Source organism: Neofelis nebulosa, chromosome 7 (genome assembly GCF_028018385.1).
Source record: "Neofelis nebulosa isolate mNeoNeb1 chromosome 7, mNeoNeb1.pri, whole genome shotgun sequence".
NCBI lineage: Eukaryota > Metazoa > Chordata > Mammalia > Carnivora > Felidae > Neofelis > Neofelis nebulosa.
The window spans coordinates 41,610,081-41,629,575 of record NC_080788.1 but is presented as its reverse complement, the minus strand read 5'-3'; the positions used below and the strand labels follow the sequence as shown (position 1 = coordinate 41,629,575).

The 19,495-nt window shown below is 40.9% G+C and overlaps 1 protein-coding gene across 2 annotated transcripts; it reads right to left on the bottom strand.

The window, feature by feature from the left end:
* Window positions 1-352: 352 nt before the first annotated feature.
* On the bottom strand, window positions 353-19,462 carry CIAO2A (cytosolic iron-sulfur assembly component 2A). Of its 2 annotated transcripts, XM_058737446.1 has the most exons (6): window positions 19,196-19,462; window positions 13,434-13,598; window positions 8,472-8,521; window positions 6,240-6,285; window positions 4,924-5,053; window positions 353-1,634 (listed from the first exon to the last, which is right to left on the bottom strand). In XM_058737446.1, exons 1-5 carry the CDS (start codon window positions 19,317-19,319, stop codon window positions 4,956-4,958), a joined length of 483 nt encoding a protein of 160 aa, XP_058593429.1. In that variant the 5' UTR covers window positions 19,320-19,462; the 3' UTR covers window positions 353-1,634; window positions 4,924-4,955. The 2 variants fall into 2 exon arrangements, with proteins under 2 accessions (XP_058593429.1, XP_058593428.1); XM_058737445.1 differs by lacking the exon at window positions 353-1,634 and having other exon boundaries at window positions 4,584-5,053.
* Window positions 19,463-19,495: the final 33 nt, after the last annotated feature.

Here is a 19,495-nt window from a genome sequence, read left to right as displayed (position 1 = left end):
AAACCTGGCTTCCACTGACTCCTCAGCAAATCCATGAAAATCCTGGAGTCCCATGCAAAGTGTCATGTGAGTGCTTTTTTTCCAAAAGAAAAAGGAAAAGGATCAATTCCTTATCTTTTATCAGATTCTCAAAGAGGTCTGAGAACTTCCGAAAAGGTCATGAATCCTTCCTACAGATCAGGGGTTGGCAAATGGCCCACAGGCCAAATCCTGCCTAATACTGGCTTTCATACAACCCTCAAGCTGAGAATGTTTGTTTTTGTTTTTTGAGAATGGTTTGTATATTTTTTAATGGCTGAAAAAAAAATCAAAAGAATATTTTACGACACATAAAATTAAATGGCATTCAAAGTTGTGTCCATAAAAAATGTTTTATTGGAACACAGCCACATTCATTCGTTTACATATTGCCACAGCTGCTTTTGTGCTACAAGAGCAGGGCCGAATAGCTACAACAGAGACACAAAGCCCAAACATTTACTATCTGGCCCTTTTCCAAAAAATTTTGCGGACCCTGCCAGAGATGAGACTAGATAATACATCTTGTAAATATGGGTGCCTCTTCTCTTCTCTTGTGTGTTGGTGTTGTTGTGATTAAGTACAAACTCATCTAAGTATGTTATTAACGTAGGGGGCGTTAGTCATTGGAACCATCTTACTGCATTTGGGGAGTTCCTACCACGTGAGTCTTGCAGAGACAGAGTTGGTGTCCCATACAGAAGGCCAGATTCTCCTTTCTCCCGCCTCTGTGGCAGCCAGGGCAAGGACGTGGGACTTGGGATCAGAGACCCCATCTAGGGCTCTGAAGCTGGAGTGAATCACACAAAACGGCAGGGAGAGGAGAGATCATTCTGGCAATAGTGGAGACATAACAGTCCCATCTAACTTCTAAGACCATTGGGGCCAGCAGGATGGGAGTGCTGCAGCAGTGACCCATTTCTGGTTGTGCGTCACTCAACAGTCCCTGAGGTATGATTTTGTCTTTGCTTCTAGCTGTCTAGCCTCTGTGTCACCCAGCCAAGCCAAACTCAAGCACATAAAGAGATGGGCTGCGTCATTCATTGCCTGCAGCAGAGGGACTGAAGGCAGAGGTTGGTTAAGTATGAACTCCAAGGGGACAGAGAGTGACCAATCCGTCCTTGTGTCCTCGGCACCTGATAGTGCCTGGTACTCAGAGTGCTCGCTAAAATATCTGTGGATGAGAGCACCGAGGAGTAAGTGTGTGCATTGGTGAGAGTATACACTAGGGATCTCTGACTTCATCAGACTCCAGCCACCTGAAACCAGCAAAGAACATTTCATACATCAGGGTCTCATAAGAAGGGAATATAAAGACAGCCCCTGTTCCTTAACCCCTAACTATGACATCCTGGGTTTCCCAGACCATCAAGGGTCCAGTGATGAGAAATGGTCAGAATTTGGGGATGTGAATTTGATCCTAGGCTGTTAGTCTCAGAGCCCCTCTGATGACACCAGCCATATCTTTCAGAAGCAGATAGCCAGGAGTGCCTGGGTGGTTCCAACAGTTAAGTGTCCGACTTCGGCTCAGGTCATGATCTCGCAATTTGTGGGTTCAAGTCTCACATCAGGCTCTGTGCTGATATCGTGGAGCATGCTTGGGATTCTGTCTCCCTCTCTCTAAAAATAAATGAAATAAAAAACATTTTTTTAAAAGGCAGATAGCCAGTTAAAAAGTACTTGTATGCATATGTGTACACTGGCTGGGAGAACATGAAACCGGGTATATACACTAGGGACACAGCTCTTGCCCTGGCCCTGATTGCAAGTTGCCATGAAACAAGGAACTCAGTGTTGGTGCTAAGGACCTTCTTGGGTGCATTTGTACTTTAGAGAGAAGTGATTACAGTGATGACTAAAAAACAGCAACATTTTATGACTTGTGGATCTACGTATAGATGCTGGGGGACAGATTTTTAATGCCCCAGAAAAAAGGAGCCAATGAGAACTTTCTTAGCAGATCAGCAACCCGTAGTGACATTTCTACAAGGCTAGTGCTCCAATGTCACAATGTCTGATTTTTCTGACAGCAGCACCATTAGTAATTACGAGAGAGAGAGAGAGAGAGAGAGAGAGAGAGAGAGAGAGAGAACATGGGGATGAAGCTGTGCTGAGGCAGCACAGAGCCTTAGCAGAAGCCAAGACAGTTTCAAAAGCATGTCTATAATCAGTAGGTTATATAAGAATTAGTTTTAGGGGCGCCTGGGTGGCTCAGTCGGTTGGGCCTCCGACTTCGGCTCAGGTCACGATCTCGCGGTCCGTGGGTTCGAGCCCCACGTCGGGCTCTGGGCTGATGGCTCAGAGCCTGGAGCCTGCTTTGGATTCTGTGTCTCCCTCTCTCTCTGCCCCTCCCCCGTTCATGCTCTCTGTCCCAAAAATAAATAAACGTTAAAAAAAATTAAAAAAAAAAAAAGAATTAGTTTTATTTTTGTCCCCCACTCTCCTTTGACACTTTGTTGAGAAGACATGATTTTCCTCTGCCCAACAGGGAAGATTTGGGCAGACACGTGATTTTCTGTCAGATTGTCTTCCTATCAGTTTTAATCACCAAATATCTAGTCACATCTAGGGGCGCCAGGGTGGCTCAGTCGGTTGAGGGTCCAGCTCTTGGTTTCGGCTCAGTTCATGATCTCACAGTTCGTGGGACTGAGCCCCACGTCGGGCTCTGCACGGACAGCACAGAGCCTGCTTGGGGTTCTCTCTCTCCCTCTCTGCCCCTTCCCAGCTCTTTCTCAAAATAAATAAATTAGTTTAAAAAAAAAAGAGAGAATCTAGTCACATCTAATAGTCAAAACTACAAACTTGGCATTAAGTCTTTTGAGTCTGCTTCAGGCTAAAAACCTACAGCAGAGCAATGGGATGCAGTCCTTTGCTCTTTTCTTTCCTCCTCTTCAACTCCCCTGCTTGCTAGTTATTCTACCACTGCTTTGGAGGCTGAGGAGGAAGGAACACTGGAGACTGAACGGTTCTGACTTAGCTGTTGGACTCTGTGCTCTCTGGGCCTGCCTGGTGATTACAGCTGGGTCTCTCTCTCTCTCGGGTTGGTACTTTCATGAGCCTTCCAGAGATCCTGCTGTACCCTTGACCCCGGCAGATGCATCTCCCCGCTTGTTGCTCATTTGCTGTCCTCTCTCCTCAGTCCCCGGGCACCAGGCAGGACATGTCCAGACCCTTTCTGTGGAGGTCTCCTTGGCTCTGCTGATGGCCTATTGGACACTGTCAAATACGAACCCACAGCACGGTCCATGAGAGGTATTCATGTGTTCCTTGCCAGGAGGGCTCTGTCACCAAAGTCACTGGCCTTGTCTTTCCTCTAGGTTTCCTAGGCAGGAGTCAGCCTTCACCTACAGCCCGGCCTCCAGCCCACTTCCACCTTCTTTCTCAGGCCTGAGTCAGGTACCAGTTTGCTGCATCTCCCAACTGCAGGGAACACATTCCCAAACTCTGAGTTGTCCCCTGAGAACTTCCCTCTGAAGATAGTGGTAGATATCACTTCCCTACCCTTCCTCCAAAATGGGGGTTGGAACTCAACACAGCAACAACTTTATCCGAAAAATCTCATTAAACTTCTTACAAAATCCTCTCTGTTCTTTCAAAACTTGTATTCCCAAAGTGGATTAAGGGTTATCAAGAGCCTTGGAATAAGTTCTCCTATTTTCCCCTTTGTATCCTCAATTAAATTTAAGGCAGAAGAGTTCCATTCTAGGAACTTGTGCATTAGTTACTTATTGCTATACAACAAATTACCCCAAAACTTGTGGTATAAACAATAAACATTTATTATTGCTCACAGCTTCTCTGGGTCAGGAATTTGGGCGCCTTAGCTAGGCAGTTCTGGCTCAGGGTCTCTTGAGGTTCCAATCAAAATATCAGCTTGACTGAGGCTGGAGAATCACTTCTAACATGGCTCACTCCTATGGCTTGCAATTTGGTGCTGGTTGTTGGTAGAAGGACTCAGTTCCTCTCTTTGTGGAATTCTCCACAGGGCTGCTTGACTGTTCTCATGACAGGGTGGCTGGATTCCCGAGGAGTGAGCAATTCAAGAAATGAAGATGAATGCAACAACGCCTATTACGATCTAGCCTCATAAGTCACACACTATCACCTCTGATTCTTGATTAGTTACACCTACTAGCTCTGATTCAATATGGAAGGCAACTCTACAGGGCATGAACATCAGAAATCAAGGATCACTAGGGAACATCTCGGCGGCTGCCTTCTACACCCTGTTACACTTCAAATATTATTAGCCCCTAAAACAAACCAAACAAAGTTCAAGTAAAGAAGAGACCGTAAATTCAGACTGGTTTAATCAAAACTTCTTTGGGGACTTCTTGATCTTCAAAATTATGTATGATATCTGGCCCTCTCCATGTTTCTTCCTCATCTACAAATGGGTCCCAGACTGTCCTTGAAGGAAAGCAGGGCCTAGGCTTGATTTTAAGGGTTCTTTCTGGTTCTCTGATTTCTGATTCTACATTCTAATAAGAAAATAAAGCTTTTAAATTTCTTTTGAGTTGACATTTACACTAAAATTTATAATTCAATAAAAACATTCTAAAGTATGTCATTACAAGAATCATCTCTGTTTTATTTATTCTACAGAGTAATGATTTAAACTGAACGCATTTGGGCACAGTAAATATTTGACATGAAAAGTAGTTGTACCAGAAGAGGCTTCAGAAAAATAGCAACTTGTCTGACACATAATAACTAGAAAATATTCTTCTGTCTGATCATTTAAGTGTTACAGATCCTGAGAATGTTATACACTGAACAAACTAGGTACTACATATAATTAAATCTTGCTTGCAAATCATCCATTAAAAAAATGCTTCGAGGTACAAATCACCTATGTATTAAACATGAGTCTTTACATTTTACAAAGAATTTAAACAAATATACCAAACAAAGTTAAGTGGCTCTTAAAACAGCAATCAGTCAGGTTCAAGGACACACTGTTCCACGATTTCCCGTAAATTGGGGTTTTCCATTGCAGCTGCCACTCGCTCTTTGTCATTTATCTGCTTGTTGACTGCAAAATACAGACGAAGTTAGCAAAGGAACTGTGTCAATATATAGTAACAAATTTTTTTAGCCTGTTAAAACAGAATTTAACTCCTTGGTAAATTAAAGCTTATTTTGGCTAATGATTCCTAAGTTCTAGAAGGGAGACTTACAGAGAAAATTACACCCTATAATCCTACTACTCTTCCACAACTATTTTCATTTCTTTCTTTCTAGTCTTTGTCCATATACATATTTCCATACAGAGTAAAGAGTAAATGAAATTTTGAAATTTTCTATTTTTCCCCCTTTAGCCTATTTTTTTTTAATTACAGGGTAATGTAACACATCAAAAATTATATGTCTTCTAAATTAATTATAAAGACTATGCTACATTGAGCACCTTTATACATACACCCTTCTTTTTGGAAAGATTCTTAAAAGTGACATTGTTAGATCAAGGGATATGAATATTTTCATGGTTTTGATTCTCATCACTGAATTACTTCCCAACATTTTTTAACTAATTATATTGTCAACAACAATACATGAATTATCACTTTGCAAAAAAATATCTGACAATATAAATAGAAACAAATAAACACACACATAAAAGAGGAAGTGAAAAATGGCTCCATATTTTTGTTGTAATTTATAATCCCTTGATTAATGATGAGTGAGAACATTACCCCATGTTTATCTCTTAGTTCTGTGAATTTTCCTTCATCTACTAGGTCTTTTTTTTTAATGAGTCTGCATGGATCTTCATATAATTAAGGTACTGGCCCATATCTGTTGTCTATAATTTGCTAAAAGCACTCTTGATGTAAGAGTTCAAAAGAAATGTCCATATTCTTTTCTGGACCTTCAATTTAAATTTTAAGTACATAGCTCTCTATCCTGCATCAAAGAAAAATATCAAGCCCTCCTTAGAGTTTATAAGTCAAGGTCTCTAAAGCTGGATATTCTTCAGAGATGTGCAGCTCCTAGCCTAAACCAGCCAATATCCATAGGTCTTACCTATAGTTCACCTAGAGTCCTACAGAAAAACTACTTCTTGAAAAGTCTAGGTTCCCCCACCTCAAGGAAGAGCTAACAACTAATTCTGCACTTTTTTGACCCCGTAGATAGTTGGATGGCAGAATAACTTGGTATCCAAGATGAAGTACTATCTGAAGTTGTTTCTTTCTAATAATGAGTCAGGATTGACTTACTGTCTTCCTCCGTTGAGTGGGTTCCTTCCGAAATGTAGATTTCCAACTAGGAAGAAAAAAATATTAAAAGCAAAACATTTGGAGTACTCTACGATAATGAGTGAAGTGCAATGCACAGAAGACTCAAGAGCCTAAGGATGAAAGCCCAATTCCTTTTTCTTTTTTTTTTTTTTTTTTTTTTTTTTTTTTTAATGTTTTTTTATTTTATTTTTGGGACAGAGAGAGAGACAGAGCATGAACGGGGGAGGGGCAGAGAGAGAGGGAGACACAGAATCTGAAACAGGCTCCAGGCTCTGAGCTGTCAGCCCAGAGCCTGACGCGGGGCTCGAACTCACGGACCGCGAGATCGTGACCTGGCTGAAGTCGGACGCTTAACCGACTGCGCCACCCAGGCGCCCCCCAATTCCTTTTTCTAACATCAGTGACAGATCCCTCTAAAACAAGGACTGAAATTAGCAGGATTTTAAATTTTGGTCACCTGGGGGAAGGCTTGCAGGGTTATTCCCATTAATTACTTTTTAGAATGCATACATACAAATAAAAGTTTACACAAATGAGATCTCAAACGTATTTCACTCATGGATCTCTCTACCTCTTCCTCCCAAATTAGTACCTAAAGTATCTAAACTTACTCCCTGCCCCAAGCCCCAAGCAAGCTATACTAATAATCTCGTGTAGTTTCTTCCATATTTTTTCTCCATACCTAATAATGGAATATAGATTTTATACACACACACACACACACACACACACACACACACACACCAAGGTTGGAAGTTTCTTTTCTCTGCTTATTTTACAAAAATAGGATCACAATATACAGTTGTCAGTATCCTTTTTCTCATACACTGTTATCTTGCTAAATTTCCTCTCAAGTATAATATCAGTTAAGGTATCCCTCCTGGCCTCCTGCACTCCCTCAGATTAGCTAACCTCCAAGAACTGGAGCTTCTGAGATAAACCCACAAAATTACTGCAAATCCCATGGCAAATAAAGCATGCTATATGATAAACTCGTGTCTACTTTCCAGAGAACACTGGAGTGTATTAACTAATTCTTATAAAGTTATTTTACTACTGAGATAAACGTTTTTCAAGAGTGAAAAAAAATCATACCTTATTATGGTTAAAAGAGACCCCAGAGATCATCTAGAACAGTCTTTTTTTTAAAACAAAACACCATATAAATTCCCCTAGTGGCATGACACTAACTCTTATTCCAGACAATAAAGCAACAGGTATAAAATCACTTTATACTCATTTACTTTGGTTTAAATTATGCACGACTTATTACTCTGGAAAATGGTAAATAAAGGGGAAAAGTCAAGCACTTACCCTGCGATTCCTATATGAACTAACAATACCTCAGTGAAACCACACAGTTGGTTTGGTACCGGGTAGGCATAGAAGATTCTGAATTCGAGAGGTTACTTGCGGCCCTTTCTAAGTGGTTCTTACTTGGTTTAAAATTTTTGCACATGAAAATATGCTTAACATTATTAGCCACCAGAGAAATGGAAATCAAAACCATGAGTTATCACTTCCAACCCACCAGGATGGCTATAATGAAAAACATAGTAATAATACAGATCAAACAGAAGTGTAAGTAAAGATGTGGAGAAATCAGAACCCTCATACTGCTGGTGGGAATGTAAAACGGTGAAGTAGCTCTGGGAAACAGTCTAGCAGTTCCTCAAAAGGTTAAATACAGTTAGCAAAAGATCCAGCAATTCCCCTCCTAGGTAGAGGAAAAATGAAAACATATGCCCAAACAAATTTATAATAGACAAAAAGTGTAAACAACCCAAGTGTCCGTCAACTAATCAACAGATAAACTATGGTATATTCATACAACGGGAATAGTGTAAGGCAATAAAAAGGACTGAAATACTGACACATGCTACAACATGGATGAATTCTGAAAATAATATTTTAAGTGAAAAAAGATGACAAACGTATGATTCCATTTGAATTAAACATCCAGAATAAACAAATATACAGAGACCAAAAGTAGATCAGTGGTTAGCTGGGGTTAGGGGAAGGTTTGGGGAAATAGGTGTGGGGTTTCTTACTGAGGTGATAAAAATGTTTTAAAAGTGATAGTAGTGATGGTTGCAAAACTCAGTGAATATACTAAAAACAATTAAGTTGTACACTTTCAACAGGTGGAACTGTGTGAAATGTGAATTAAATCTCAATAAAGCAGTTATAAAACAAGAAAATCTTCCTTACCTTATGTTTAAACGGTAAACACCGCTGAAGTTTTACTCTTAAGCACAGCCCTGTAGAGGGGGGAAAAAAAAAAAAAGGCCCCAATTATCTATTCTTTTATTAGTTCTTGAAAAAGCATACAGCTGTGTGTAGATATCTCCATACAGTACAGTAGCTGGAAACAGCTTTGGCTCAACCCAGCATAGGTTTCCTTTGAGCCATGCACCATGCTAGCAACTTTTAGTCTTACATACTCCGCATAATACTCCAGTGAGCTAAATATTACCAAACCCATTCTATAAATTATGAAACCAAGGTCACAATGTAACTTGCCCAACATCACTGAGCTGGTAAAGTGGCAGTTGGGACTAAAACCCAAGACCACTGCAAAGCCTAGGTCCTTTCTACTGCATCGATTTGCCTTCAAGCAAAGGTCAATTCACTCATTACACTTTACTGAACACTAATAGACCAGATCACCCAAATATTTAAAACCAAGTAAGAGTCACTTAGGGGAGCCTGGGTGGCTCAGTCGGTTGGGCATCCAACTTTGGCTCAGGTCATGATCTCGTGGTTCATGAGTTTCAGCCCCATGTCAGGCTCTGTGCTGACAGCTTGGGGCCTGGAGCCTACTTCAGATTCTGGGCCTCCGTCTCTCTGCCCCTCTCCCACTCAAGCACTGTGTCTCTCTTTCTCTCTCTCAAATATAAACAATAAAAAAAAATTAAAAATAAAATAAAATAAAATCAAGTAAGAGCCACTTAAAAAGGACCACAAGAAACTTCACAAGTTTGGAATCCTCTATGCCGCAATGTACAAATAGAGCTGTTGCCCCGAAACAAGTTCCTCTGAAGTTCAGTTAGCCACCCCAACGCCAAGTCACAGTTCAATGATTTTTTTCCCCCTAGTTGAGACTTGTAAGAGAAATTAAAACTGGGCTTGGAACAGACTCTTTTGTGCCCATGCTCTACTTCTTCCCCCACTTCAAAATAAGGAATGAATTTTTAATTAAATCAACATCCCAAGACACAGAAATCGAATTGTTCTTATTATGCACAGAAAGTGTTCCGGAGTGCTTTGAGTCTAGAACACAGGAATTTCATAATACATATTAAAGAACTCTAAACACAATATATCATTTCTTTTAAGGGGTTTTCCCTTTAAACCATCTCCTTAAAACCTATCTGGAGAGTTCTTCTTCTCCCCATGCTGTCTCTTTTATCTGTCACCTGTACACCATCTGAACATTCTCATGTGTTCTACTCACCGTTGGTAGGTGTTTTATCCATAAAGTAAATAATAACTGTTTCACAACTCACAAAGCACTTTCTTGAGCATCAAAATCCTCAAGAGAAGCAGTAGAGCATTATTGAGATAGATTCTTTGGGTTCAAGAGTGGCTCCAGAACATACTAGCTATGTGACCCTGGGCAAGCTACTTAATTCTTCTGAACTTCAGTTTGCTTATCCATAAAGTAAGTATTATAAGAGTACCACTCTATATAGGGATGTTATAAGTAATAAATAGTTACACAATGTGCCTAAAATAGTACTTGGTACATAAAAAGCATCTAATAATATTAGCCATTACTATTGTTATCATTTTCATTTTACAGCCAGGAACCAAGATAAGTGATTTGTTTGACATCATAGAGTTAACAGGTGGACAGCTGGGAGCTAAATACAGACCTTCTGACTCCAAATCCTATGCCCTTCATATTGGATCACACCTGCCTCCAGCTATTCTTGTCTGGACTAAGTCTACACAAATAGTTAACAACTGGTTTCTCTGCCTTACCCGCTCACCCCCTTTGAGTTTCCTTTGTCTCTGCAATTATCTACCAGGATAATTCTGAGTAGGTGACAACGTCAGCAATCCCAGGGGAATGCACCCAGGTACCTTTCCCTGTTTAGTACTATCTGCTCATAGGAAATGCCTCCCAAATGTCAGAAAGAGAGCTCTTTTTATTAAGTTTTCCAATCATATCGATTGAACATGGTTACTACACTACTCTACTAACCTCTAAAAAGGCAAGGGTCTTGGGGCGCCTGGGTGGCGCAGTCGGTTAAGCGTCCGACTTCAGCCAGGTCACGATCTCGCGGTCCGTGAGTTCGAGCCCCGCGTCAGGCTCTGGGCTGATGGCTCGGAGCCTGGAGCCTGTTTCCGATTCTGTGTCTCCCTCTCTCTCTGCCCCTCCCCCGTTCATGCTCTGTCTCTCTCTGTCCCAAAAATAAATTAAAAACGTTGAAAAAAAAAAATTTTAAAAAGGCAAGGGTCCTAACTGAAACTCATATTGAAAGAGCCAAAAAAAAAAAAAAACTGACAAAACTGCTCAAGAAGTGTACAGATCTGGGGGTGCCTAGGTGGCTCAGCCAGTTAAGCATCTGACTTCAGCTCAGGTCTTAATCTCATGGTTCGTGAGCTTGAGCCCTGCTTCAGGTGAGTCCCGTTTCTTTCTCTCTCTCTCCCTCCCTCCTCTCTTTCTCTGCCCCACGCTCACTTGCGCGCGCGCGCTCTCTCTCTCTCTCTCTCTCTCAAAAACACAAAAACAAAAAACAACACCTGAAGTGTATAGATCTGAAATATCTACCATAATCAGATCTTGGTGTCTTTACATTTACTTTTATTTCATGGACTTACATAAACACACTTTTTTCAATAATTACAATCATTATGCAAATTCAACTTAGCATTTAAGTTTTTTCATACATTGCTCAGATACTTTGATTCCTTGATTATATTTATCATTTTCAATAGCAATAAGAAATCCCATTATATTGGATGCCATTTCCTTAATAGATACTATAATTTCTTCCAGATTTCTTTATTATAAGTTTATGATAAATGTTTTGTACATGCTACTGTTTTCTTTTATGGAATTCCTCAAAGAGTAGAAACTTTTTAAGAAGGATTTCCTAACATGTACCCAGAAGCTTGAAAATACTTATACCACATGACCCAATAATTCCAATTAAAGGAATTTATCCTGAGGCAATAACTAGAGACATATAAAAATATTTACATGTAAAGTTGTTCATCATAGTATAGTTTATAATTGTGAAAACCTAGAAGTGGTCTAAATGGTATAAAACATAACATATTGTGCTAGTAACACAGACCTACATGACTATATAATTAAAAACTAATATTTAATGATGAATAAAAAATTGCCTATGCTTATCTATTTCAAGCTTTCTATTACCTAATCCTTGTAATGCCATTGCTATTCTTACTATCTCTACTTTACAGATTAGGAAACTGAGGCCCAGAAAGGTTAAGTAACTTGCCTAAGACCACAAAATGGCAGACTTGACGGAGCTGGAGTTTTAAACCCAAACACACATTCTTTTATGACAGCTGGTTTTTATTTTGTTCTTTATGCTTTTGTGGGGTTTCCAAATTATTGCCAAGATATTACTTTTGCAATTTAAAAAACACAAAATAAACATTACTTTTTGAAAAATCAATTTGCTGAAGACTCTTGGAGTAATAGACCCTCCCTCTGTTTAAGAACCCTTATATACCAAAATATTTTAAGACACCCCCTTCCCATCAAAAGAGCAGCAGCACTTCTGGAATCTGGCGATTCAGAAACTGTCCAATGACAAAAAAGATAAGTATGCATTCAAAAACACTTTTTCCGGGGTTCCTGGCCAGATCAGTCAGCAGAGTATGCGACTCTTGATCTCGAGGTTGTGAGCTCCAGCCCCACATTAGGTACAGAAGTAACTTAAAATTAAAATCTTCACAAACAGACAAACACCCCAAAATGCTTTTTCTAGTATGGAATATTAATAACTACAATATTATCTATGGATTCACAAACCCTCTAGTCCCTCAAGATGTGGCCCGTATACTAGAAACCACTAATAGGGATCCCAGATCAATAAGCAAGAAAAGACAGAAATCACAAGCATGGAAGCAATAATAAAATGCTTACCTTTTCAATCCTTTTTATAAACATCTATTTTTAAATAGATAATATAGTCCCATAGCTCACAAACTTAAAAATATGAAAAAGTACAAAGTCTCCCTCCCATCCTGTCTCCAACCTGCCCCATTCCTACCACCACTACTACCCACCCCCATCACAGCTATTCATTTCTTATGTATTCTTCATGCATAGACCATCAAATACAAATGTCTATTTTTGCCTTTTTTTACACAACCGTAGCAATATTACACTTGCTTTTATTTCTTAACACTATGTAATAAAGATCTTTCCATATCAGCACATGGAGAGTTTCTTCATTCTCTTTAAGAGCAACATAGTATTCCATTGTTAATACATACCAGCACTGATTATTTAAACCATCCCCTACCGATGAACATTTTGTTTTGAAATAAATGTCCTTTCTCTTCTTTATAACAAAGTATGTATTCAAAGATACCTCTTATGTATCTTACTGCTAACTATTCCCAAATACTGGGAATGCAGCCTCTCAAATAGAAAACAGCCTTCAAAATAAACCCCCAAAGAAAAAAACAAAAACAAACAAAAAACAAAAAACAAAAACAACACCTCTCCCACTAGGACTTCTGCCTGTACTTGACTGAAGCCAACAGAGCAGCTAGAGAAGAGGGTGATGGTAGCAGTGCCAGTCTGAGAGCACCCACTCCAATCTCCAGAACTGAGGGGAGGACTGGCTCACACCCACTCTCCAGCTGTTGTAGGTGTGTATACCAAAGAGAAGCAGCATGGTGTGACTAAAGGAGGTATCATGTTTGGAGTCAGGAGACCTGGGTTTGAGCTTCAGCTTCGTCGTTTCCTGGCTGTGTGATTCTGAGCAAGTCACTTAGACTCTCGGAGTCTTAGGTTCCTCATCTGAAAAAGTCTCTCATAGCCTGTGAGGACTATAGAAGATACACATCTGAAAATACTGTGTGAACCGTAAAGTGTGATACATGATGCTAATTGTTATTCGGGGTCACTATCAGTAAAATAACTTAGAATTAAAAACATATTTACATATAAAACCTTACCGATAAGGGTTGCCAAAGAGCAGTGAGGTACTGTTGGCGTGAACCTGATAATAACCAAATAGTCTTCTTCGTTTACCTCCTGAACCTCCACACTACTTTCGGTTACCACTTCCAGTTCTTCTAAGGTATTGGGCTTCTCTGGGTCCCGGATGGTTCGAATCAAATCTATAGAATCATCAGAGACAAGGTGTTATGTTAAAACATGAATATTCTAGGGGCACCTGGGTGGCTCAGTCAGTTGAGCGTCTGACTTCGGCTCAGGTCATGATCTCACAGTTCCTGAGTTGGAGCCCTACATCAGTCTCTTGCTGTCAGTGCAGAGCCTGCTTTGGATCCTGTGTCTCCCTCTCTCTCTCACAAACAAACGAACATTTTAAAAAAAACAAAAACAGAAAGACCCATGAATATTCTAAATAAGGATGACTTTGCCAGCCCTAATCCAAACACTGCTTTTTTTTAAAACCAAATATCACAGTAACTCCCCAGATTTCTGGCGGAAAATTTCACTACCAGTTTCCTTTTGAGAAGACAGTTTTCTTGGATTACTATTAGATCACACCCGTTTCTTGGATCCAACATTGCAGAGAGAATATAAGAACGAGAAAAGTGTCGGAAAGAAATGTGGAGTAAGAAGTGTCGGAGAATGTGGTATCAGGATTTATGAAAGCAGAATCTGAATCAAGCCTTTAAATATGGGTGACATTTCAATATCTGACATTTAAGGTTGAAGGAAACTAAAGGACCAGAAATTGAAGGGTGCCTGGTTGGCTCAGTTGCTAATGTATGAGACTCTTGATCTTGGGGTTGTGAGTTTGATCCCCATGTTGGGTGTAGGAGATTACTTAAAATTTTTTTTAATTAAAAAAAAGTTTAGTTTGCCTAGAACTCAGCATAAGTGAGGATATAAGAGATTCATCCAGACCATCAAGGATTGCTTTTACAGCCAGCCACAGGTAATAAGGAATCAAGAGGTTCTGAACAAGGGAGTAAACGTGGACAGCACTATACTGTCAGCCGGTAACTCATCCACCAGCTGGTAGACTCAGAACTAAGAGTAGAGCCCAGAGATACCAGCTGAAAATGCTGGGCGCAAAACAGGCACATGACAATAGTAATGGAGAGGAGGCGAGAGATGGAGAAGTCATTTCAGAGGCAGAATCAATAGAATTTGACAAGCGTTTGGATGTAGAAGACAAGGAAAGGGAAAATGGAAGCTGACTCAGGTTTTAAGTCTGTCTGGGAGAACACTGATAGAATGAAGAAAAAAAAAAAGCTGGAGAACACAGGAAGAAAGTTGGGTGGGGCTGCGGCAACTGGGTTCAATTTTATACATAATGATTTTGAAGTGCTTAAGGGGCAACCCAAAGGAACATTCCAGCAAACACTGAATGGTACATAAGGCTTAAGAGACCACCAAAGCTAAAGAGACACATAAAAAGATGCTCAGGGTGCTGTGTGGCTCAGTCAGTTAAGCAACCGACTCTTGGCTTTGGTTCAGGTCATGATCTCACAGTTTGTGGGTTTGAGCCCCAAGTCAAGCTCCATGCTGATAGTGCAGAGCCTGCTTGGGATACTTTCTCTCTCTCTCTGCCCCTGCCCACTCCCCTCTCCAAATAAATAAATAAACTTTACAAAAATGCTCAACACTCATCATCAGGGAAATGCAAATCAAAACTACAATGAGATACCACCTCACACCTGTCAGAATGGCTAAAATCAACAACACAAGAAATGAACAATGGCAAGGATGTGGAGAAAAAAGGAACCCTTGGGCACTCTTGGTAGGAATGCAAAGTGGTGTAGCCACTCTGGAAAACAGGATGGAGGTTCCTCAAAAGATTAAAAATAGAACTACCCTACAATCCAGTAATCATACTACTGAGTATTTACCCCCAAAATACAAAAACACTAATTCAAAGGGATACATGCACCCTGATGTTTATTGCAGCATTATTTATAAAAGCCAAACTATGGAAGCAGCCCAAGTGCATCCACTGATAGATGATTAAAGAAGATGTGAGACAGACAGAATGATATTGCATTGTATATATAATGGAATATTATTCATCCATTAAAAAAATGAAATACTGCCATTTGCAAGGACACGGATGGAGGTAGAGAGTATATAATGCTACGTGAAATAAGTCAGAGAAAGACAAATATTGTATGATTTCACTTTTATGCAGAATTTAAGGAACAAAACAACCAAAGGGGAAAAAAAGACAGAGAGACAAACCAAGGAACAGACTTCTAACTACGGAGAACTGATGGTTACCAGAGGGGAAGTGGGTTGAGGGATGGGTGAAACAGGTGAAGGGAATTAAGAGCACATTTATAAGGAGCACTGAGTAATGTATAGAACTGTTGAGTCATTATATTGTTCACCTGAAACTAACATAACACTAAGTTAACTATACTGGAATTAAAATTAAAAACTTAATTAAAAAAGGGGAGAGAGAGAACACCAAAGCTACAGTGGTTGTTGAACCCACAGATTCACGAAGAATGAGTTTAACAGTAATTTTCAAGCTTGGCTGAACAATGGAATTATCAGAACTGCTTTAAAAACAAAACAAAACAAAACAAAAACTGATGTTAAAGCCCTACCCCTAAAGATCCTGATTTAACTGATGGGTAGCATGGGTTGGGCATTGTGACTTCTAAAAAATTCCTCAGGTTCCTCTTAGTACAATTTGAGAACCACTAATGTGAAGGGAGAGACCCAAGAATAGATCTGTGGGAAGTACCTAATTCAGGGATCAGAAGGAGAAATAAAAGCAAGAAGCAGAGATGGAAAGGGAGGTGGTTAACAATATTAAACGCTGCAGAAAAATTCAGGTGGACGAGAGCTGAAACAGGTCTTTGGATCTATCACTCAGGAGATCACCTGTAAAAAAGCAGTTTCAGTAGAGGGATGAAGGTAGAAGCCAGCTTGCAAACAGGGAATTGAGTGGGAACTAAAAATGTAGTCCTAGGGCTTCAGCAGGGAAGGGGAAGGGAAAAAAAAAGAATCGTGGGTTTGGACAAAGCTAGAACAATCACAAGGGTAAGGGAAACTTGAGTGTTTTATATACAGCCCAAGGGGAAGAACCAAATAGAAGAAGAGAGACTGAAAATATGGGGGGGGGGGGGGAGGCACGACTGGCAAAATAAATAGAAGGGAATGAGACCAAGGATATGGGAGCCTGGGTTGGCCTTGGAGAGGACAAGATTTCCTTCCTACTCTCAGGTTGTAGAAAAAGATGGAAAAGGAGAATGAGACAAAAATGGTGAGGCAGAAAGGAGAGTAGAGGGAGTTCACATAGGATGGGACAACGTTCTCAGGCCTGAGGTTTTGTTGTATTATTTATAGCACCCTTATAATCAGAAATGCTACTGGGAAAACTAAATCAATCAAATTGCAACTTCTCCTCAGCAACTCCTGGGCTTATCACTTGATCAGCCACAGAATTTCAAAATGGAGGCAGGAAAAAAAAAAAGACGAAAGCTTCTTCTTCACAAGGCTCTATCATCGTGGGACTCAGGGAAACACCGCTTTTTAAAAAGAAATTTGAGGGGCACCTGGGTGGCTCAGTCGGTTGAGCGTCCGACTTCGGCTCAGGTCATGATCTCACAGTCTGTGAGTTTTAGCCCCGCATCGGGCTCTGTGCTGATGGCTCAGAGCCTGGAGCCTGCTTCCGATTCTGTGTCTCCCTCTCTCTCTGCCCCTTCCCTGCTCATGCTCTGTCTCTCTCTGTCTCAAAAATAAATAAAAACATTAAGAAAAAAAAAATTTTTTTAAGAAATTTGCTTCCCCTCATCCTAGGCATGTTCCCTGTAAGACTCATTTATACAAGCCACATTATATTCTTTATATGTTACTTAAGCCTGATATTAAATTTCACCCTGCATTAAACTTCTCTGGTTTTCTACTGATTTGAGAGCTCTGGATTTATTTCTTTAGAAAGAAATGTTGCTCTTCTCACATTACTCCCCTGATAAAAATTCTTCTATGGCTCTGCACAGATATTCTCTATTTACATTTAAACCTTCAGTATCCAATTCCAACCTGGTATATAAAACAATTTTTTAAATGTTTATTGATTTATTTTGACACAAAGATAAAAAGAGAGATGGCACAAGCAGGGGAAGGGTAGTGAGAGAGAGACAGAGAGAGACAGAGAGAGAGACAGAGAGAGAGAGAATATCTCAAGCAGGCTCCAAGCCATCAACCCCATACAGGACTCCATCCCACAAACTATGAGATCATGACCTGAGATGAAATCAAGAGGCAAACACTTAAACGACTGGGCCACCCAGGTGCCCCTAAAACAATTTTTGACAGCACTTTCACCTTTAAACCACAAACCCTAACCTGTAGACCCACCTATCTGCCATACCCTAACATATTATTTTCTCACCTCCATACTTTTGCTCCTTTTTCTCTGCTTAGTATGCCTTCTACCCACCATATATCCAGAACCTACTTCTACTTCAATGCCTAACTCAAGTGACTCCTCCTTAAACTCTTTCCAGATTCCCCAATCAGAGATTAGGATCTCTCCTTCCTCCTAATGTATCTCTTATTCAAGTCTATTGGTTGGTACTGCATATAATAAAAAAGTCTGTTTTTGCATACATAGGTCTCCCTCAATATAAACTTGAGGACAAGAATCATCTCTCTTCCAAGGTTGTATCCCCAAGTGCCCGTCCGTCCTGAGATGCTGTAGACAGAAGTCTGATAGGACAGGAATGTGTCGGTGTTGTGGGGATCATTCCACTCACAATAATCATATAGCTAGGGTTGATTAAGTCCTGCCTCTAGTAAGAGAGGGGTAAATTAGATTGGCTCCAAAGGTCTCTTCCAACTGTGACCTCCTTCTACTGGCCCATAATCCTTGCCCACATTTTATTCGTATTCTTAGGTTTAAATCTTTCTCCCTCGGTCAGCAGGAATCTCTGAACATTAGTTAGTCGCAGTCTTTTTAGTTTTCAAAAACAATACTACCTAAGTCCAAAAACAGCCGTAAGACAATTGTGAAATGGTGTAAAGTGCACGAAGTTTGAAATCAGAAGATCCGGGGTTTGGTTTTTGCCGTTGGTTTAGTGGCAGCGTGACCTCTGGGTAGTTAACCATTCTAAACCTTTGTTTTCTCATCTGTACGAAGAATATGGTCCCAAGGGATTAAAAACAAAACAAACACATGTGACTATATGTGTGTTTCTGTGTATTCCTTTTTTGCACTCCAGGCTTGGCTGTGATAAGAAACTCTAATTTCGAGGCCCAGGTACAGGGAACCAGTCTTGTCCTCTTCTCTCGGGGGTATCTCTGCATTTTCTTTTGCACATGAGAGCGGCTGTAACCTTGGGCCAGTCCCCAACTCGTTAGTCACCCAGCAGTGCTCTCGGTGGTGGCAGGAGGAGGAATATGTATCCAGGGGTTAGGGAACGCAAGGAAGGAGACCAGTAGTGCAACCACGCCAGCGTTCCTTCCTAACCAAGCACCCTAGACGCCTGCTCTGCCCAGAAGTCTTGAGAAGGGCACTAGGGCATGAGAGGGAAATGAGGCGTTTAAGACCTCCAGGCTCGGCTTAGCCCCAAGTTTGGGAAGAGCCCCAGTCCTAGAAAGACCCACATTTCCCCACTCCGGAGAAAAGGCTTCCCAAGCTTTCCGCCGAGACCCAGAAAAAACCGGAGTTTCCACCCCCAGCCCTCAGGTGAAGCCCCGGTTACCCCCGTCTCCACATACAAAGCCACACGCTGCCCTGGGTAAAATTAATTACCATAAACCTCTAGCGCTTTCTCTTCCATGATCCGGGGCTGCCGGGCAGCTCCCCGCTCAAAGAGGCCGGAGAGCCACAGGACTCTGCTCCGCGTCCAGGAAAGCAGCCCGGACACCCGCTCCATCCTTACGCTCCGCCATCCCTGGCGATTGTTCCACCCGAGCCACCGTCTCTCAGCAGCGGGCCTCGCGATTTATCAACTTCCTGGTCTTCAAATGGGCCAAGACGAGCCTAAAGCTCCAGCGGAGCAGAAAATAGGCGGGACCCGACGGAGTAGCGCGGGGGACCTAGGGAAGGGCC